This window comes from Sinocyclocheilus grahami, unplaced genomic scaffold, assembly GCF_001515645.1.
Source record: "Sinocyclocheilus grahami isolate Dianchi unplaced genomic scaffold, SAMN03320097.WGS_v1.1 scaffold63.1, whole genome shotgun sequence".
Lineage (NCBI taxonomy): Eukaryota > Metazoa > Chordata > Actinopteri > Cypriniformes > Cyprinidae > Sinocyclocheilus > Sinocyclocheilus grahami.
In genome coordinates this window covers 1830643-1851477 of record NW_015505242.1, presented here as the reverse complement: position 1 = coordinate 1851477, position 20835 = coordinate 1830643, and the positions used below count along the sequence as shown (strand labels likewise).

Genomic DNA, 20835 nt, shown 5'->3' with positions numbered 1-20835 from the left:
CCCCCCCCCCCCCCCCCCACACACACACACATCACTATACATATTTATATATCTTTCTTCAGAAAAAATATTGGCAAAATCAAAAATTGGGGAAGTTTCTGAAATTTGGTTGATTTGACACTGAACGACCCAGTCAGTCAGCCTATGTGTATAGGGTATGTTTCTAAATAAAGATTAATATAATGTGAATGGTGGCCTGAGATGCTGGTATGGGCTCCAGCCCCCCCAGGACCCTGCAGAGGATAAGCGATATAGAAAATGAATGGATGGATAATGTCATGAGTGAAGGTGTTTCTCATTATCAGGTTCTGGTGGCTGAGGTTGAAGGCTCTGGCTGAGAAGGAGGATTGGGAAGAGCTGGAGAAATTTTCCAAAAGCAAAAAGTCCCCTATTGGATATCTGGTAACTGATGTCCTGATGATCTGAATTATTCTTGTGAATTATTCTTAGAATTATTGTTGCGAATTATTTATAATGGTCTTTCTCTGATTACAGCCGTTTGTTGAGGTGTGCATTAAACACCATAACAAATATGAAGCCAGGAAATATGTGTCAAAAGTCACACTGGAGCAAAAGGTGAAAGCTCACCTTGCTGTGGGGTAAGAGCTTGTTCCAAAAAGTACACGTGACACTAAAGACAACCGCAGTAACGGCTGCTGAAAATTCAGCTTTGCCATCACAGGAATAAACTGCATTTTAAAATACATTCAAATAGAAAAGTGTAATAATATTTGACAATATTGCTGTTTTTACTATATTTTTGATTGAATAAATGCAGCCTTGGAGAGCATAAGAGACTTTTTCTTTCTGACCCCAAATTTCTGAACAGAAGTAAACATTACTGTTCATGATTAAGACAAAGAACCACAATAAATATGATTGTCTCTCACACAGGGATGTGGAAGGTGCCGCAGAGGCTGCTATCGAGAGGCGTAATGAATCAGAGATCGGTACTGTTCTGTCACGCTGTGCAGCCACCACTGATCATCTTCTGGTGGAACGCCTCAACCGTGCTAAAGCCACTGTTGCCAAAAAGTGAGCCTGTACACTCCGCTTAGCTCAACTGCATTTGCTGCCCAACAATATGAAACCTCTGTGTGCCAATTCTCCTGCACAAAGCAGCTCGCAGCAGAAATAGTTTTTGGCTGTGTAAGTGTCTCCTGATGTAATGGAACATTGTCATGAAAATTCTGCACAGTGAAGGAAAATTATTGGGTGGAGAAAAAGGCGGACAGCAAGAAAAATGGCATGTCAGCTTTTTGTGTTTTTCCTGTCTCTGTCGGACAGCTAGAAGCGGTTCCCATCTTGCACTTCACTGTGAACCATAAAAACCTTTGTACCTATAGTTGCATTATGAACCATTGTGTGTTTGATTTCGAATCATACTGTCTTTGATCAGATGCCTGTTCTGTAAAGATTATCTGCCTTTATGAACAAAACATTTGTTATTTTAATTAAACCATGATTGGATACCAAAACGTGTTGAATGCAATTTGTGCACACTATTGTTTTTTTGTCTTTGATGTTTTTACCACAATCAAACTTTTCTCTCATGACTAAGCATTGATTGATTGAGGTCAAACTCCGCTCTCCTGCACTTTTGTCCAAATTTTTGGGTGTATGTAAACGTGTGACCGCAGAGAGAGCTCTGTCACATTTACAGAAGGGAACTTTGCAGAGTAGGTGACTTTTGCAAGAACAGCGACCAGAGAGGAAAAGAGGATATAGGTTAAAAAGGTACGACGACTCAAAAGTCTTGGTTTGCAGGAAATATGATGTCCAACAAACGCTGTATTCACAATGCTGCATGACTTTATATCACGTGATTTTGTAGTTCTGCCTTTCCAGAAGACTGAGCATAACATGTGCAGTTTGTTTTGTTTGTGTAACTTGGTGTTGTCTAGAAAATGAATCGTAACGGCGTCTGCCTTACAAATCGGTATGCTTGCAGTCGTGGTTTGTTTTAAAACCAGTATAGAATCGATTTGTGCCAATGAATTTTCAGTGCATTTCTAATGACAGGTGTGTCGTTTGTAGACACGAGCGTGATCCACAATGATAAATTGTGATTGAGCGATGACTCCTCTGTAACAGACATTCTGTATGATTGTCATTTTTTATGCTTGAACAACAATTGCCATGGGGTATATAGAAAATAAATATTAACTATAAATGTATATATAAAACCACCAAATAAATAAAGTAACAATAAAACAAAATAATGAAAGGCCTTACTATTTAATAATACTAAATAAGAGCAGTTTTTACAGCTTTTTGGTTTGTACTTGAAGGGATATTTCAACCAAAAATGAAAATTCTGTCATTGATTACTCACCCTCATGTCGTTCCAAACCTTTGTTCATCTTCGGAACACAAATTAAGATGTCTTTGAAGAAATCCTGCATAGACAGCAATGCAACTGAAACGTTCAAGGCCCGGAAAGGTTGTAAGGACATCGTTAAAATAGTCCGTGTGGCATCAGTGGTTCAACCGTAATGTTATGAAGCTACAAGAATACTTTTTGTGCGCAAAGAAAACAAAAATAACAACTTTATTCAACTATTTCTTCTCTTACGTGTCAATCTCCGCCGTGTGCTCTGGAGAGTAGGGTACCACAATGCCAACAAATGCCTATGTAATTTTTTACCTCAGAAAAAAAAGAGGTTTCTGATTACTGAATTTACAATGATGGATATGAAACTATAACAAGTATTATACTATAACGATTATAACAAGTATAATCAAGAGATGCCTCATTTTCCAAATTCTTATTACAGTTCAAAAAACCAAATATTACATGTTCATATTGTAAAAGAAAATTTGAACAACAATTTATAAATCTAGAAACCTCCCACCATGTCGCCAGTGAGATGATTATGGTTATGATTATAAAATACAGCCACAATGTATAATAGAGTCACCTGTCACACATTCATTCATAGCTCATGAATGAATTTATTAAGTTTCTGGTGATCCATATTAAAAATACTTTTATAATATCCAATGATCACAATATAACGTTAAATAGTAATAGTATGGCACTATCAGTCTCAGGGCAGCATGTTTGTCTCAACCAATGGCGTGAGTTTAATGCGGGACTAAATTTCTGCTTGACCAATGGCAGACAGGGGCGGTGTTCTGGGGAAACCTGTTTGACAACAGGCCAGTTGCATAAAAATAGTCATCACATTAAGACTGCGTCTTAAGAACTAGTTTGACTAACTAGCAGTTAACCAAGTGGTTAACAGTCTGTCTTTTCAGATTCATATTAGATCAATCTATGTTTTTATGTAATTGACTTAAAAAATGTATGACCAGTCTTGCAGAAAAAAAAAAGATTAGGTGTCTAACTTTTAAATCTAGTCTAAGCAGTTTATGCAACCGGCCACAGATCATGTTTGCATTTCGTTTCTAAGGTAAAAGTTGTTTCAGGACATCATCCAGTTACATGAACTATACTTGTGTGTTTCAGGTCATGTCGTCCATAAAAGTGGAATGTGTTATCAAACAAAAGAACCAAATCGGTGAGAGTCCAGTTTGGGAGGAGAAGGACTCCTCTTTGCTGTACGTTGATATTACGGGTAAAAGGGTCAGCCGGTGGAACTCACTGACCAATCAAATAGACAGTATTGCCACAGGTAAGCGTACAGTAAGTTCAGTGTGGGCAGCATTTTTAGTTACTTTCAAGGAAAATGCAACCAAATGAACAGTTATTTGCCACAATAAAAGTCATTTAGTCAATATTTTGAGCTTGCATTTTATTTAAAGGTGCATTAGACATTGATTCAAGTGAAAATAGCATATATTATGATATGAATTAATTCAAATTTCTTGCCTTTGCACAGAAAAACTTGTAGGCTCTGTGGTTCCACGGCAGGCAGGTGGTTATGTCATCGCAGAGGGAACACGGTTTGCATTTGTTGACTGGGTAAAGCGTTCTGTTAAAGCTGTTGCCCATGTCAATGACAAGGAAAAACCAAACACCCGCTTCAATGATGGAAAAGTGGATCCGGCTGGCAGGTTTTTTGCAGGTACTGTGTGAGAGAAGTCACATTTCATAAGCCTATTTTCACTCTGCTTATGTAAAGTATATGGAAATTGAAAACTTTTGAATGTTATCTTGGGACAGTTGTAATTCTGCATTGTAGTTTTTTTATTTTATTTATTTTTTTAACACAATTTACAGAAGCTGATAATAAAATAGTTTGCCATTCGCACTTCCCCTTTACTTTGTGCAGGTACCATGGGTTTGGACATGAAGCCTGACGTGACGGATGGGGCGCTGTACAGCCTCCTTCCTGACCACTCTGTCGTCAAGCAGTTGGATCAAGTGCACCTTTCCAATGGTTTGGACTGGTCACTTGATCACCGCATCTTCTACTACATCGACAGCTTGGCATTCATGGTGGAGGCCTTTGATTATGACATCCAGACCGGAGGGCTATGTGGGTTTGTTTTGCATTGGACGTGTGGTCTTGGTGTAATAATTAAGCTTGTGTGGTTTTGTAAAACCTATGTATTTATTTATTTGTGTTTAAGCTAACCGCAGAATGGTTTACAAGATGGAGAAAGATGAGCGCATACCAGACGGTATGTGCATAGACACAGAGGGCAAACTGTGGGTCGCCTGCTTCGATGCAGGAAGAGTGCTGCGTATCGACCCACAAACAGGTGTGTGAGTTTATAAAAGAGTAACATAGATCAGACAAAGCAATTTCATACCAAAACTAATGGTGAAATGTGAAATTTGTTGTAATGTTCAAAATTCACATTTTCGGTTTGACTGTATAGCTTATGTTCAAAATATGAATGCCTCCTTAAGCAATGTTAACCTTATTTTATTCATAAATTGACTCATAAACCACTATACTGGAAATTCCAGAGGGAAGTCAAAACGTCTCCACACTGTTGCTTCCATAATTGGCCATCAAACTCATGTTTATGAGAGAAACATTCTATTGAAATGTTCATATATCTGTTTCCACACAAAAAGCAAGCATCATAACTATTTTTACACTGATAATAATAATAATAATGATTTGAGCACCAAATCAGCATATTAGAATGATTTCTGATGGATCACGTGACACTGAAGGCTGGAGTAAAGATGCAGAAAAATCTGCTTTGCCATCACGGGAATACATGACATTTTAACATATACTAAAATAGAAAACAGTCATTTTAAATAGTAATATTTTACAATAATACTGCTTTTACCATATTTTTTGATCAAATAAATGAAGACACAAGAGACTTCTTTCAAAAACAAATTCGTAAATTAAAAAAACACTAGGGAAGTCACATTTGTATACAGTATATATATATATATATATTTAATATACAGTATTTTAGGACTACAAACATCTCTATACTCACTACAGACTACTGTTACACTATCAAAAGCTGCCAAATGACCAATGGTCAAATTAATATAAATACAAAGTCTAAACGAAAAACAAAGAACAAGTTCTTTTGACTGATCTTTTCAGTAGTTAATGAACATCCCTTCTCAGGCACACGGCTGCAGACAGTGAAACTACCAGCTGAGAAAACCACTTCCTGCTGTTTTGGAGGGAAGGACTACAGTGATCTCTACGTCACCTCAGCGTGTATCGACCTGGATGCAAATGCACTGGCCAAGCAACCTGAAGCTGGCTGCACATTTAAGGTAGACGTCTTATTTCATATCTTGCTCGTGGTTGCATGACATGACCTCTGACACATCATATGCTCCATTCTTACCTCAGGTGTCTGGTTTAGGAGTGAAGGGCATCCCACCATACTCATACACTGGATGAAAACCCAGGAAAAAGTGATGATGTAAGCGTCGTGACCATTTTGCAGTCACGATACAACAGTGTTCCAATCGTGCAATCAGTGATGCATATAATATTAGTTACTGAAAGCTTACCTCATTTCAGATTATATCCTCATTTCAGATGATTTCCAGAATATTAGACATTAGAAGCAGTTTGTCTAGATGATTAAATGAAAGATGTAATTATATGTGAATTTGTATGCATTTTAATCCTGTATACATTAACTATACAAATTGTGACTGCGCAAATTGATACATTTTTGGAGATTTTTAGGTAATTATGTAATTTAGGTAACTTGTAATGTATATTAACCACAAATGTGATGTTTGGCTGTGCTGCTGAAGTGAGTCAGACAACAATGATTGTAAAAAATTATGTAATTATGATTGTGAATAAAGATTTTTTTAATTCTCTTGCAAGTCAAAATGGCACACTGTTCACTCTTTTACATCCATGATCTGTATTTCAGAGTAAAACTATTCAGTGGGAAAATGTAGGGCAGGACTTGATTTTACTGGGAACTGATTGGATCGTAAAAAGTGGGTCTTGAATGGTGGCTGGAAGGAAGAGGCTGAAAAGAAAGAGGGATTTGTGATGTCAGCTAAAAAGTCATTTCAGACCATGCATTATGAGGGGTGAATAGGCTCGGTTTCATGTTGACTTTAAGGATACTAAGTAAACCTACAGGTTGTGGTGCAAAGGTTTTGTTTGCTGTATTTGTGAATCTTTCAGCATGAGCTGAAATAAGAAAAAAGTTTCACATTTAAATGATCTCTTTAGGCATACTATAACGTATACCAGAAGAAAGCATTTTAAACTCATGGAACAGTGGATGAGAACAATCTGCAAGAACAGCTCTAGCTTTCTGTAAGATAAACCGATCAAAGCTACCCAGTCTGCTTAATGCCAATAATCTTACTACCTTGATTGACAATGCAATTCAAAGAGTTCCGATGTTTAACATTTACGTTACCATACCAACAGCATATAGAGAAGCAAAGTACCGATTCAATAAAAGATTTATAATACATGGTCATAAGAGTCCTACTGATACTAAAAGTAGAGAGCCTCCGAAGACAGTGTAACCGTTGCTGGCCTTTTTTGCATACTGCTTCAACATGAGTATTGAAATGTAATTTATTATCAATGATAAGCCCAAGGTACTTGTAACTGCTGGCCCATTCCACCATTTTACATTTTACTCTAGTTGGTTGAGGAGACGAAGGACTGGATCTAAAATCAGTTACCATATCTTTGGTCTTTTTTATGTTTACTTGCAAGAAGGCACTGTCGCAAAATGTCATAAAACCATTCACCACTGGACCATGACAATTCTCATCACCGGTCAACAAACTAACAATAACAGTATCATCAGCAAATTTTAAAATGAACCTGTCTGTGTGTCTACTCACACAATCATTAGTAGATAAAATGTAGAGCAAGGGTGAGAGAACACATCCTTGGGGAGAACCTGTGGATGTAATTAGGGTGTCTGAAAAGGTGCTGTTTACTCTCACTCTCTGCATTCTATCACTTAAAAAATCTAATAACAACCCCACTATCTTAAATTCTAATTTAAACTAATTTTCTTGACTAAAGCATGGGGCTGAATAGTATTAAAAGCTGGATGAGGCATCCTCAACTCCTCTTCTGGCCTGGTAAGCAAACTGCAACGGATCTAAAAGACTTTGAGTTTTCAATAAAAGTTCATCCCTGACAAATTTCTCAAAACATTTCATCACCAATGATGTCAGAGCAACAGGTCTAAAATCATTTAGAGTCTTAGGATAACTTGTCTTCCCTACAGGCACAACTATGGCTTTTTTCCACAACTTTTTGAAGATAAAGTGACTTTTGGAATATATTATAAAAAACAGGACCTAGCTGATCCGCACACGTCTTTTGTAAACGTCCTCCAATCATATCTGGTCCAGAGGATTTTCCCACCTTGCTTTTTAAAAAAATGTTTATAACATCCTGCTGATTGAAAAATGTACACTCCATATTACACAGTCTCATTCCTAAGCACATTCATTTCACTAGTAAAATCCTCCACATCAAATCTAGTATAAAAAGTATTCAATTCTTGTGCCAGCTGTATATCGGATTAATAACCAACCAATTTTATGGGGGCATTACTTTTACTCTTGGATCCAGTTATAGTATGCATACTCTCCCAGGCAGAGCCAAGTCTTCCTCTAAGATCCCCCTCTACTTTCTCCTTATTTTTCACCCTCCTAATTTCACCCTTTATTTGTTTTTGCAAATCATGCTTCCTTTCCAAGTCACCTGCATGAAATGCCTTGTTTCTTTCAATCATACGAGACTTTATAGATTTAGTTATCCATGGCTTTGTATTAGCAAAAGTTTGCACAGTTTTCACGGGATAAGCATATCCTCACAAAAATGTATGTAACTACTTACAACATCTGTTAATTCATCAATCAACAATATCATCATTGAATATAATCAATTCATCAACAAGCAATAAAGAACAGATGCGAATAAAGACATTTAATATTTTGGAGGATATGCATTTCATTGCAGTTTAATATTTATCCAATAATAATAGAAATGACCATTGTGCTTTAGAGTTAATTCATACATGGTGTTCTTTTGCATATTCACTTGCATTTCATTCCTCTTAAACAAGTACAGTCTTGAGTTTGTTTGCCAATGCTCCAAAATGGCAACGTTTGCAAACAGTTTAAAATAACCTCTGCCAAAGGAAGTGAATTAGCTGTGTTAGGGAAAACTACAAATTGTCGTAGAACTGTTTGTTAAGGGTAGAACATTTTAGATTGAATAAATAGATAACATTTATTGGGACAATAAATTTCTTTTTTTATAAAGAAATTTAATACTAACTTTTTGGGAAAACTGAAACTCTTGAGTCTTATGTTCACCAAGGCTGCAAATAAAACAGTAGTAATGCTATTACAATTACTGATTTCTATTTTAAAATAAAAATCATAGATGCATAGATGAATTTTCAGCTTTCATTAGTTCTGTCACGAATCCGGTCTATAAACTTCCGTTCACTCACCACCAGAGGTCACCCGCTCTCCACATGGACTCTCACACTACACAGACAGTTACACATCACCCTGGACTACATTTCCCATGCTCCATTGCACTAATCACAAGCTCACCTGAAACTAATCACACACAGCTGCAACCAATAACACACACTATATAAATCAGTCTCACACCACCATTCAGCGCCGAGTATTGTATGTGCATATCGCTAGTCAGTGATAGCTACGTTATGGAGCCATTTCGCTAGCCATTGTTTATTTCCAAGTCCTAGTCTAGTTTTGCCTTGGCTGTTTTCCGGTCCTTTGACTATAGCTCGTGTTTACAGATTACCCCTTTTGTCAAGCCCTCTGGATTACGTTCGCCGATCGATGACCCACGCCTGCCCTAGGAATACTCTTGGTCTTGCCTCATTCATGTCTGTTTGCTGTTTATTGACCCATGCCAGTTTGTGACCACGCCTGTGAATAATGCTTGCATATGGATCCGCACGCTTCCTCTGTTCTCTCCGTAACAAGTTCAGTCTTCAGTGTCACATGAACCTGCAGAAATCATTCTAATTCTGATCTGGTACTCAAGAAACGTTTCTTATTATCAATGTTGAAAACAGTTGTGCTGCATGATATGTTTGTGGGAACTGATACTTTTTCAGGATTCTGGTGAATAGAATTTAAACTTTTAAGTTGTTGCAGTTTTTACAATTGAGTGCATCCCTATTGAATAAAAGAATCGATTTCATTGATTTCTTAAAAAAAAAAAATCTTAATCTAAACTTTCTTGGGAGTATTTGCTGGAAAATGGCAATAGAGAGTCTGTGTTTTATGCTGAGGTGAATTTGTAGACCTCTCTCTTAAGACGCAGAAAATATTCCCATACACAAGACTTACAGTCTAGAGGAACTGAAAGAAAACTTGGGAGGGACCCATTGAATATGGATGAGCAATTGATAATGATCCAACCAGAGGGTGTTGTCTAAACTACATATAAAAGCAGTGCAATCAGAATGCTGTGATTGTCAAACACAAACAGGACACAAATATGTATGGTATGATGTGATAATACTTACCTAGACTGTCTGCTTGGAGAGCTGTAAACCACAAAACATCTCTTTCCTCCCCCAGGGCTTTGTACCACTGAAAAATTGGACAAGAACAAGAAAATGGCTGAAACGGAGAGTCTAGCTGACTGGATGGCTAACCTTAATGAGAAATTTACAAAAATCCCCTTGAGCCAACTTGCTATTCCAGGTAAGTAATGTGAATATTAACAACAGCTGCCAGACTATTATGTAAAGCAGTCAGATATTAATAACCATCTTCCTACTTTTTGCTAATAGATTAATTCAGTAGCATTTAGGCATGTGAATTCACACTTGGCGTCTTTTTTGACAAGAAAAAGTTGACAAGAATGCTTTTTTAGTAAAATAAAAAGCTGGCAGCGTTTTGGTTGCAAATAGCAGCCGAGGGAGTCTTTTGTTGCTATAACAACAGCTGCTACAGTAGCCTAGCGCTATATGCTGCAGGAATGTCGAGAAAGAGTAAAAAGTTGGTTCTTGCGTTGCCTTTTGAAGTTAACAGGGAGGAGAATGTCGGTTCACAACAATGTTTGTGGGTGCGCGACATTATACGGGGAAGGAAACAGTATGGTGCTTACTAGTGTTGGGGAATATTACTTTTAAAAGTAATGCATTACAATATTGCATTACTCCCTAAAAAAGTAACTAATTACGTTACTCAGTTACTTTTTATGGAAAGTAATGCGTTGCGTTACTTTTTAAATATGAGCGGGGCTTGATTGTTTTTAATATAAGAAGTTCTATTTATAGCAAATATAAAAGCCCTTTCCCACCAAAAAGTGTAATGAATAAACCTCAGGCTGAAGTAAAATTAAATTCACGTCTGTACAGTACAACGCAGGAGAAGAAGGTTCAACACTCTTCAGCAATAAAAAAACAATGAAGCACAATTGTTAGTTTATCTAAAGTCATTTTTGCTTATTAGCATGGTTGAACTGGATCATCAAAGGTCAGCAGCAAAGATATTGGTTAATAAAATGGGATTAGATACATTTGTGTTAAACATATTTAATTATTGCAGGTTTGCATCATATTCGGAGTTTGCGTTTCAGTGTTTTAATTCATTTTGAATACTAAATCTGTTTTTTTTGTGAGTGGGATGAATTAATGCACATTCACATTTAGTCTAGAACTACATCATGTTCACACAGCGCACACAACGCCTCTGTACTCCCGATTTCTCCCAATATGGAGACAGGAGTCTTGTCAGTCAATAAATGGGAAAACAAAGTAACTGGCGTTACTTTTTTGAAAAAGTAACTCAGATATTTTCTTGTAAATTAAAAAGTAATGCGTTACTTTACTAGTTACTTGAAAAAAGTAATCTGATTGAATGATGCACGGTTTGTGGCATATTTTAGACTAAGTTTTGTGCTCATATCATACAACTCCTTGTGCTCCGAAACTAGTACGAACTAATCTACCGGCTATTTTTTCCATTTTTCTTGTTGTTTTTTTGTTATGGAAACGACTCGCCACTCGCTTGTCATTGGTCAGCTGTCAAAAATGCACTTGATGTAGGGCTTTTTTTTCTGAAAAGTTAAACTTTTTTCAACTTGAAAAGACGCTATGCATTCACTGTATACATATCAAAATCAAACACAAATTTTCCAGACTATCCATCAAACTTACATTATATTAGCGTATCATCACATACAACAAACATGAAGTGAACATAGGATGCGATGTGCCTTGTATAGAAGCAAAAACTGAAACAGAACGAACATTTCTTTTAGGGAGCCATGATGCTATGGCATACAGCTTAGATATGGACTCTTCAGTACTGGAACCTAAAAAAATAAAGGCCTTGGACAAGATGTTCAGCACTTTCTTAAGGCCCATTGTCAAAAAATGGGGTACTGCCCAGGTAAAGTACCAATTACAATACAGTAATCTCACAGTAAATGCTGTAATGTTTTCATGAGGTTAATGTTTTTCATATGATTGTCCAGGAAAAAAACATCTCTGAGCAGCTTGATGCGGGTATGCGATACTTTGATCTGAGGGTTGCTGGAAAGCCTGAATCTAGTGATTTATTCTTCTATCATGGACTATACACAACAATGACTGTGAAGGTTGTTACCCTGATTCATTTTCATGTTTTTCTTTTTACATTAATTGCATTCATAAGCTTAATGGAAAAACTCCATTGACAGCTAACCTTAATAACTTTGAATCACCACAGGAGGGAATGACAGAACTGGAGAAATGGTTAGGACAGCATACTAAGGAGGTTGTCATCCTTGCTTTCTCACATTTCAAAGAAATGTCAGCCGATCAACACACCAACCTGACCAACTTCCTCAAAGAGCACTTTAAAGCAAAACTCTGTCCTAAGCCTCAAGTGGTACATATTCTTAGCCATGACCTCAAAGCCATGTCCTCAAAAACTGAGGGAAATAATTCATTCAGGGACCTCAGTATATGATACAAATTCTTCCAACAATGGTTTAATAACCATTAAAATTAATTTTTTTCCAATTTATGTGAAGCCCTCACTCAAGGACTGCTGGGAAAGTGGCTACCAGGTCATCCTCTCTTATGACAACAGAAGTGTCGACGATCCTGTTTTGTGGCCTGGAATCGAGTACTGGTGGGCTGATCATTCAGACCCCAAGGAGGTCATTTCATATCTCAACAACCAGAAACAAAAGGGAAGACCAGGTGAGCTAAGAGATGCCAATGGCTTAAAATTAGTGCTGTCAAATGATTAATCACGATTAATCGCATCCAAAATCAAAGTTTTTGTTTACATAATATATGTGTGTGTACTGTGTATATTTATTATGTATATATAAATACACACACATGCATGTATATATTTAAGAAAAATATGTTTTGTTTATATATAATATATTTACATTTAGTCATTTAGCAGACGCTTTCATCCAAAGCGACTTACAAATGAGGACAATGGAAGCAATCAAAATCATGCAATGATATGCAAGTGCTATAACAAGTCTCAGTTCCCTTTCATGGGAACTTCGAACTGCGTCCTCTAGGGGTAAACAAGCAGTTAGTAAATGAATAGAGTGCAAGTCTAAAAGGGGCAAAAAAAACTAAAAGTTTTTTTTTTTTTAAAGAATAGAATTAGAACAGAGAGTGCTAGAGTAAGAGGGTCCAATAAAGATGGAAGAGATGTGTTTTTAGCCGATTCTTGAAGATGGTTAAGGACTCAGCTGCTCGGATTGAGTTGGGCAGGTCATTCCACCAGGAGGGAACATTTAATTTAAAAGTCAGTGAAAGTGATTTTGTGCCTCTTTGGGATGGCACAATAAAGCGACGTTCACTTGCAGAACGCAAGCTTCTAGAGGGCACATAAGTCTAAAGTAATGAATTTAGGTAAAGGGGTGCAGAGCCAGTGGTGGTTTTGTAGGCAAACATTAATGCCTTGAATTTTATGCGAGCAGCTATTGGTGGCCAGTGCAAATTGATAAACAGATAATATAAATGATATATGAATATAAATACATATATATATATACATGTATGTTTGTGTATATTTATATATACATAATAAATATACACCGTACACACGCATATATTATATAAACAAAAACTTTTATTTTGGATGTGTTTAATCGTTTGACAGCACTACTTAAAATACCTTACATTTACTAAAAGTTCTGATTGGTTGAAACAAAATTAAGTGAAGAAAAAAGTGTTATCCCTTACTCACTGATGCTCTTAATGTGTCCATTTGGTCAATAGAGGGATTGTTTGTTGCTGGTCTCAACTTGACTTTTGATGGGAATGACATGCTCCTGTATCTCACAAAGTCTTTAAAGGAGAAAACTATGACGGCCTACCCTCTGTTGCTTGACTGGGTGAAGGAGCAACATTCAGGCTCTGACAAAGAAAGTGTCAACATCATTGCTGGAGATTTTGTGGGAGTGAATAGCTTTGCTCAGGATATCATTCAGCTCAACAATGCTGACAATGGTCCATGAGAGGGTCTTTTGAGTCAATACGGGATGTCCTTCAAACAGGATATGAAGCTTTCTGAGTATTTCTGTCATTTTGTTTAATTCATTTTTGATGACAGTGGTACATAGTTTTTAAGCGAATATATGGTTGGTTATGGCAAAAAGTCTTTTTGAGCATTTAACATATTACATAATTCTTTTTTTTTTTTTTCATTTGCATATCATTGCTCTTTTGTCGATTTTGATTGCTTCCATTGTCCTCATTTGTAAGTCGCTTTGGATAAAAGCGTCTGCTAAATGTCTAAATGTAAATCTAAATAAATAAATCAAAATTCAAATGTGAGCCATTGTTGTTTTGGGTCTCTTCAGCAAAACGGAAAAAAAAATGCAAGTGTTGGACACTTTACTTCCCTGTATCGTTCGGCCCTGTATAATCAAATGGGCGACAACACAGGTATGACAGACGATGATGATATGATATTGTGTTGTTCAAAAGTTTGAAAGTATGAATTTATTCATTCAGTGGAACCAGAGGCGGACAAAGTACTCAACTCCATTACTTGAGTGAAAGTACAGATACTGCTGGTCAAATATTACTCCATTACAAGTAAAAGTTGTAAAGACAGATTTTTATTTAAGTAAAAGTACAGAAGTACTTGCTTTTAAAAGTACTTAAGTACCAAAAGTACATTTCCTTTTTTATGTCAACGCACTGTTTTATTGTTGTACGTAATACTTGCAATACTTCTGAAGCAACTTAGAATACATTACACCTACTGAATACACTGACTAGCTTGTAGTATCTTTGGAATAAAGAGCTTTTAGAATGTTAAAAACCCATGGGGAAAAAATTAACACCCCTACCCACCCGCAGGATGGTAGTGATCTCACACAGCTCTGACAGTGTGTGCACACATCTATGTGTAGCCATTCATCCACATTTGAACAGAGTGGACAGTGAAATCCTGTAAATACAGACTGATAAGGAAGGGGAAAAAATCAAACCTGCTTTAAAACCCAGCAACACAACTGTAGATGTATAACTTTACAACAGCAACACTAACAAAAAAGCAAAACAGCAAGACTTATTTGACATCAAACTTTGGAAGGCAATGGCTACCGTCAATTGTTTGGTTACACACATTCTTCAAAATATAATATTTTGTGTTCAGCAGAAGAAAGAAACTTATACAGGTTGAAACATCTTGAGGGTGAGTAAATGATGACAGAATTAAAATTTTTGGGTGAACTAACCTTTGATTGGTGACTGAGTCATTCTGCCTCCTTTTGTGTTTCCCAGAAGTCATGCAGTGTGGGTAAATTATGAAAAAAGGACGGGTGTTGAAAATATACAGCATTTTACATGGCTTATTTTTTTTTCTTTTTAATCCAGGAAGATAGCATCTCTAACCAGCCCGTCAATTGTTTGGTTACACACATTCTTCAAAATATAATATTTTGTGTTCAGCAGAAGAAAGAAACTTATACAGGTTGAAACATCTTGAGGGTGAGTAAATGATGACAGAATTTAAATTTTTGGGTGAACTAACCTTTGATTGGTGACTGAGTCATTCTGCCTCCTTTTGTGTTTCCCAGAAGTCATGCAGTGTGGGTAAATTATGAAAAAAGGACGGGTGTTGAAAATATACAGCATTTTACATGGCTTATTTTTTTTCTTTTTAATCCAGGAAGATAGCATCTCTAACCAGATGGATTTAGGTATTCGGTTTCTCGATTACTGGTGGGCAAACACATCAGATCCAAGCCATGTCATATCCTACCTGGAGGAGAGGAAAACAGAAGGAAGACCAGGTCAGTAATGATTAGAAAACAAGACAGATAAAGTTTGATGACAAACTTTGATGTTGGCTTGACAAAGCCTTGTCTAAAATTTGAAACAACTTTGAAAGGCTTGAAGTTGGAAGATTTTTCTCAGAGAAAACAATAAAATGTTGCAAATAAGTTTTAGCATCTTGCTAGCATGTTTTAGTATATTACAGGGGTGTCCAGACTAGGGTTGTGCCCATAGACGATAGTATCGTGTATAGACCATAGTCAGAGATATCGTCTGTTGCTGATGCCTTTGGCAAGATCAAGAAGATTATTGGTATTATTATTATGATCAGGATAGTATTATTATCTAATTAATATTAGGGCTTATTTGTTCCATCATATTTCTTTTTATGTGTTTTTACAGTGTTGCGCGTTATAACCAATCACACACAATTCCGTTGAGTTTATGATTGCAATGGCCAATCAGAGGCATTCAGATGAGTCATTGCTGAAACACCGGAGTTTTGTTGTGCGCGACTAAAATCATATAATGTGTAGTTAATAGATTACACTAACATTAGGCTACTTTTAGCCTTACCCTGGAGTTGGTTCACTCTCTGGCTATGAAACTAGGTAACTAAATAATTAAATAAATTATCATGATAATATTGTGTATCGGCGATCTCACATGCTGATGATAGGACAATATGACTATGGTGCGTATCGCACAACACTAGTCCAGACTCGGTCCTGGAGTGCCAGGGTCCTGCAGAGTTTAGCTCCAATTTACCTCAACACACCTTCTTGGAAGTTTCTAGTATGCCTAGTAAGACCATGATTATCTGGTTCAAGTGTGTTTAATTTGGGTTGGAGCTAAATTCTGCAGGACACTGGCCCTCCAGGACCAAGTTTGGACACCCCTGGTATATTACTAACATGTTTCAAGCTTGATTTAACACGGGGGTCCTCAACTCTTGCCCTCGAGGTCCACTTTCCTGCAGAGTTTAGCTCCAACCCTAATCAAACAGGACCTGTGTGTGTGTGTGTGTGTGTGTGTGTGTGTGTGTGTGTGTGTGTGTGTGTAGCTTTTACACGTCTATTTGAGCTCTTTTTTGCCTACGGTCTTTTAAATGAGAGCAGAAACACACCAGTCGTTATGGTGCCAAGCTCAGGATTTCTCTTCCAGACAGCCAACGAGCAGTTGATTCAATTAACACTTTTTAAATAGTATCTCAAAGCACACTTGCTTAATAGGGCTTTTCCTAAAGCAATTTAATTCTCTTACCTCCTTATTTAGCATTTTTATTTGTTTACTGTTGTTTTTATTTTTACTCTGTAGATTCTATCAATTTCACAATTAAGTACAAAGAAACGGCATAGAATTAAATGTGAAATTTTGAAGTTGAAAGATTGTATTTTCTTGTAAAACACTCCAATAATCATTGTTTTTTAAAATAATTTTTACAGTTTGTATGTATATGAAAGTTGTATGTTTTTTTAATGTAAAAATTTTTTTAAAGCACTTTATAAGGTGTTGCAGTGTCACTGTTTATGACATTTTCTTAACTTTCTTTCTTGCCTTGCAAGTATTCAGACCCTCTCAACTAATTTACATGAATTACATGAATATATGAATTACATAAATTTTTTTCTGTTTTTTATTTTTTAGTTCACAGGACTGAAGCTAAAACTAATTATTTTAATACCACTGATTTGTAAATATATATGTATATATTCTTCAGTAAAAAAAAAAAAATGATGTGGTTCATAAATGAACAGTTTGCCCTACAGTAATGAAGACCAGTTTTCTTACAAATGGATCCTAATTGTAAATTATGTCACATTTTTTACAGAAAAACGGCTAATTTAGGCTGTGAATCAAAATGTGCATTTCAATTTTCACTTTGATTTACGGTTTAGTGATATCAGAGATCAATACAGGACACTTTTGTGTAATCCAAACTCTTAAAGAGGAGTTTAGACATTTTATATTAGTGTTTCTATTTGTGCTGTGTCTGCATCAAAAATGGAAATAATATTGGAAAATAATTTTAAAAACATGAGGTAAAATCAATAAGAATTATGTAAGATTATGCTCTTGTGTTTCATGTGAACTCGTTGTATAAAATACTCTTTGTTTCATTCTCACATACTGGATAACATGGAACATTTTACACAAACTTGTTCTACAGTTCAAATACTGCTGCCATCAAAGGGATACTCCATCAAAAAAAGAAAATTCTGTCATCCGGTTTGATTGCAAACCTGTAAGCGTTTTTGAAGTTGTAAATAAAACAGATTTTTAATAATAAGAAAATAATATATCAGATCTACTTCAAAATTGCAGGTTAAATTGAATGTGTTACTTGCAATTTCTTTGTAATTGATTGTGAAATTGATTTGCAATTTCTGAGTGAACATTTTTATGTACACCAATTTTTTAAGTGTGCGGAACAAAAAATATATTTTGAAAAACGTTGGGAACAAAAAAACATTGGAGCCCATTGGTTTAAATTTGAATGGACATTTCTTCTAAATATATTCTTTTATGTTCTTTAATGTTTTATATTTTAAAATTTCAATTAAACTTTTCACTAATGCTTTTATGCTGTTGTAACTTCAATTGGAATGAAAAACTGTGTGCCTCTTCCTTATTTTATGCATGCATATTTTTCAGGCTCAGCTGAATGCGATGCATCTGAGCCGTCTGCATGCTGCCACCACGAGCCCTAGCACGGCTTACCCGAGCCCCTGGCTTCAGAGCGGTGAGGCGAGGCCGTGCTCTCGCTCCAGCCATGTTGCCAATAGTGAGGAGGGAATGCACACCAAGAGCAGCGCATGTGAAAGACGCCCATATGCCATCCCAACCATCCCTGAGGTGCATGAGCCTCTGGAGAGAAAAGCTCGGTTTAGGAGCCGCAATGTCATGTCTCTGGTTGGTGTGATATGATTTTGCTTTTTAATTTGTAAAAATGTGAATGATTACCAATAGGTTATGCAATCACAAAACCATTTAGATAGGCAAATATAAGATGCAAACATTTTATTGTTATGATACAATGCTTTGGGCAAGGCTAGAGAAATCTGAGGCTATATCAGTGGAAGTACAAGATATGTTATATCCTGAAGCTAAAAACTAAATGAACAAAGCTAAAATCAAGCAGCAAACAACCTGTTGAGAATCATAAAACTAATTTTCAACAGGTTTTTACCCAGCCATTTTTTTATTTTATTTTTTACTTTCAATCAAGTATGTTTGAATATTTTGTTTAGATCAGGGGCCTCCAAACTCGGTCCTGGAGTGCCGGTGTCCTGCAGAGTTTAGCTCTAACTTGCCTCACACCTGCCTGGAAGTTTCTAGCATGCCTTGATTAGCTGGGTCAGGTGTGTTTAATTAGGTTTGGAGCTAAACACTGCAGGACACCAGCCCTCAAGAACCAAGTTTGGAGACCCCTGGCTTAGGTACTTAGAGTTTTGACTTGGTAATATATTTGCAAAGCAATTATACTTTAATTTAAGAATAAATTCTTATACACATTCACATTCTATTGTATGGAAACTTGTTTCCAAAATAAATTGCAACTTTTTATGTCACAATTCTGACTTAATATCTCACAATTCTGAACTTTGAGATATAAACTCAGAATTCTGAATTTCTTTCTCGCAATTCCAAGTTTACATCTTGCAATTCTCTTTTTTTTTGTTTCTACCATGGAATAAAAACTCCAAATTGTGAGATATAAACTCAAAATTCTGACATTATTTCTCAGAATTGCACGTTTGTAACTCGCAATTCTACGTTTATATCTTGCAATTCTTAGTGTCTTCTGAATTGTGAGATAAAAAGTTTTCAGCTCCGCTTTTATTTAGTTATGCATTTATTTTTTTATTTTATTTTTTTATCCATGGTACAAACATGCTATTAATTTATCTAAAAAAGAAAAATCAATAAAATCAATTGTTTTGGGGTTTTTTTACACAAAAGAAGATATTTGATGACATTCAGTGGACTCCAGTGTTGTTCTTTTTTTTGTTTTTGGGAGAACTATCACTTTATTTAAATGGGTACTTCACAGGTAATTGATAAATGGTATTGCATTTTTGTAATGTTGATCAACTATAATGGTTGATATATTGTGGTGTTTGTTTTGTAGGGTGATGCGGACAGTTTGTGTCTGATCTGCCATGATGACCTACGCAAAGGAGGAGGAGTTATCAGAAAGCTTCACTGTTCCCACAGCTTCCACAGTGAGGTAAAGGTTCAGACTTTAGAAATGATCAAATTCAGCTTCAAAAATCTAATATTTCCAGATATACGTGGCCTAAAAACCAGGGCCATTTCAGATGAGCTATTATCTATTCTGCATTTTTTTAGCTGCTGAGCATTCGTTTTCTCCCAAGACTTCTTCCTCACTCTCTATAACTGTCTTAGGGAGTTTCATACTTGCCATTGTCCCCTGTGTTTTGTTCACTGGGGTATTGAGATACTGTCCTTTGTAAAGCTGGTTTAGAATGTGTTGTTGAACAGCTGAATGTAACTGAATATCGTGATCCTTCTGGTTTAGTGCATAGAGGAATGGCTATGGAATAAGCAGACCTGTCCCACGTGTCAAAAGCATGTTGCCATGCCAGAGCCATTGTACTGGACATCTACCAGAGTAATAGTGCCCTGAGCTCTTCCAGCTCCCATTCAAACTACCTTGGACATCAGATGGGTAACAAAAACATCAGACATGATGGTGGATAACTAACAATGCAGCTATTTCCTACAAAAAAGGTAGTCATATGACTAATCACAAAGAGGAGATTTTGTTACAGATTGGTACAGCATTTCTTTGTACATAGGCTAAATTAAAATAACATCACTAAATGTCAAATTGTTTTTTTTAATCTTATTTTTTTTTATTTTAATTTTTTTTTACATATCAATATGTAAATATGATATGAATCATATTTACATATTAAGAAAATATGTTATTTTCTATTGTGTATATCTTTTTCTGCAGAAATTTAAGCAAACTGAACAAGTTGTATGAAGTTGTACGATTGTACATTTTAAAATGACCTTGTAAGTAATTCAAAGTAGGCCAACTGGCAATGTTTTGTTTTCAAAACATGTAACTAATGTAATATTATCAACAAAAGTGCAGGCCTGTATTTAGCAGGTGTGTAGCTACTTGAGTAAATGTGCTTCTTTACTATTCTT

At 36.1% G+C, this 20835-nt stretch overlaps 4 protein-coding genes across 5 annotated transcripts in view; all 4 read left to right on the top strand.

Moving 5' to 3' along the window:
- LOC107584805 (vacuolar protein sorting-associated protein 16 homolog) overlaps window positions 1–1465 on the top strand; it is a 14058-nt gene extending 12593 nt beyond the window's left edge. For both annotated transcript variants that reach the window (XM_016271569.1, XM_016271568.1), the window contains 3 exons: window positions 306–402; window positions 496–599; window positions 895–1465. In XM_016271569.1, coding sequence (XP_016127055.1) covers window positions 306–402; window positions 496–599; window positions 895–1039 — 346 coding nt within the window. In that variant the 3' untranslated portion in view covers window positions 1040–1465. The remainder of the gene's footprint in view (window positions 1–305; window positions 403–495; window positions 600–894) is intronic.
- Window positions 1466–1624: 159 nt separating this feature from the next.
- On the top strand, window positions 1625–6449 carry LOC107584804 (regucalcin-like). The gene is made up of 7 exons (XM_016271567.1): window positions 1625–1737; window positions 3473–3638; window positions 3846–4031; window positions 4239–4445; window positions 4540–4671; window positions 5514–5668; window positions 5748–6449. The coding sequence occupies exons 2-7, from the start codon at window positions 3476–3478 to the stop codon at window positions 5796–5798; spliced, it is 894 nt and encodes a 297-aa protein (XP_016127053.1). The 5' UTR covers window positions 1625–1737; window positions 3473–3475; the 3' UTR covers window positions 5799–6449.
- Window positions 6450–9996: 3547 nt separating this feature from the next.
- On the top strand, window positions 9997–13899 carry LOC107584856 (PI-PLC X domain-containing protein 1). Its single transcript, XM_016271612.1, has 6 exons — window positions 9997–10102; window positions 11667–11797; window positions 11883–12005; window positions 12116–12277; window positions 12423–12594; window positions 13642–13899. The coding sequence occupies exons 1-6, from the start codon at window positions 10015–10017 to the stop codon at window positions 13878–13880; spliced, it is 915 nt and encodes a 304-aa protein (XP_016127098.1). The 5' UTR covers window positions 9997–10014; the 3' UTR covers window positions 13881–13899.
- A 4375-nt stretch (window positions 13900–18274) lies between these two features.
- On the top strand, window positions 18275–20484 carry LOC107584855 (putative RING-H2 finger protein ATL61). The gene is made up of 3 exons (XM_016271611.1): window positions 18275–18564; window positions 19784–19882; window positions 20195–20484. The coding sequence occupies exons 1-3, from the start codon at window positions 18292–18294 to the stop codon at window positions 20300–20302; spliced, it is 480 nt and encodes a 159-aa protein (XP_016127097.1). The 5' UTR covers window positions 18275–18291; the 3' UTR covers window positions 20303–20484.
- Window positions 20485–20835: the final 351 nt, after the last annotated feature.

What these genes read in the sequence shown, in the direction of transcription:
- LOC107584856 (XM_016271612.1), top strand. Translation starts at nt 10,015, where the DNA reads ATGGCTGAAACGGAGAGTCTAGCTGACTGGATGGCTAACCTTAATGAG. An exon ending in AAAAATGGGGTACTGCCCAG is followed by an intron (nt 11,798 to 11,882) that starts GTAAAGTACCAA and finishes ATGATTGTCCAG; the next exon opens with GAAAAAAACATCTCTGAGCA. An exon ending in ACACAACAATGACTGTGAAG is followed by an intron (nt 12,006 to 12,115) that starts GTTGTTACCCTG and finishes GAATCACCACAG; the next exon opens with GAGGGAATGACAGAACTGGA.
- LOC107584855 (XM_016271611.1), top strand. Translation starts at nt 18,292, where the DNA reads ATGCATATTTTTCAGGCTCAGCTGAATGCGATGCATCTGAGCCGTCTG. An exon ending in GCCGCAATGTCATGTCTCTG is followed by an intron (nt 18,565 to 19,783) that starts GTTGGTGTGATA and finishes TTTGTTTTGTAG; the next exon opens with GGTGATGCGGACAGTTTGTG. An exon ending in CCCACAGCTTCCACAGTGAG is followed by an intron (nt 19,883 to 20,194) that starts GTAAAGGTTCAG and finishes CTTCTGGTTTAG; the next exon opens with TGCATAGAGGAATGGCTATG.
- LOC107584804 (XM_016271567.1), top strand. Translation starts at nt 3,476, where the DNA reads ATGTCGTCCATAAAAGTGGAATGTGTTATCAAACAAAAGAACCAAATC. An exon ending in GGCTGGCAGGTTTTTTGCAG is followed by an intron (nt 4,032 to 4,238) that starts GTACTGTGTGAG and finishes TACTTTGTGCAG; the next exon opens with GTACCATGGGTTTGGACATG. An exon ending in GCGTATCGACCCACAAACAG is followed by an intron (nt 4,672 to 5,513) that starts GTGTGTGAGTTT and finishes ATCCCTTCTCAG; the next exon opens with GCACACGGCTGCAGACAGTG.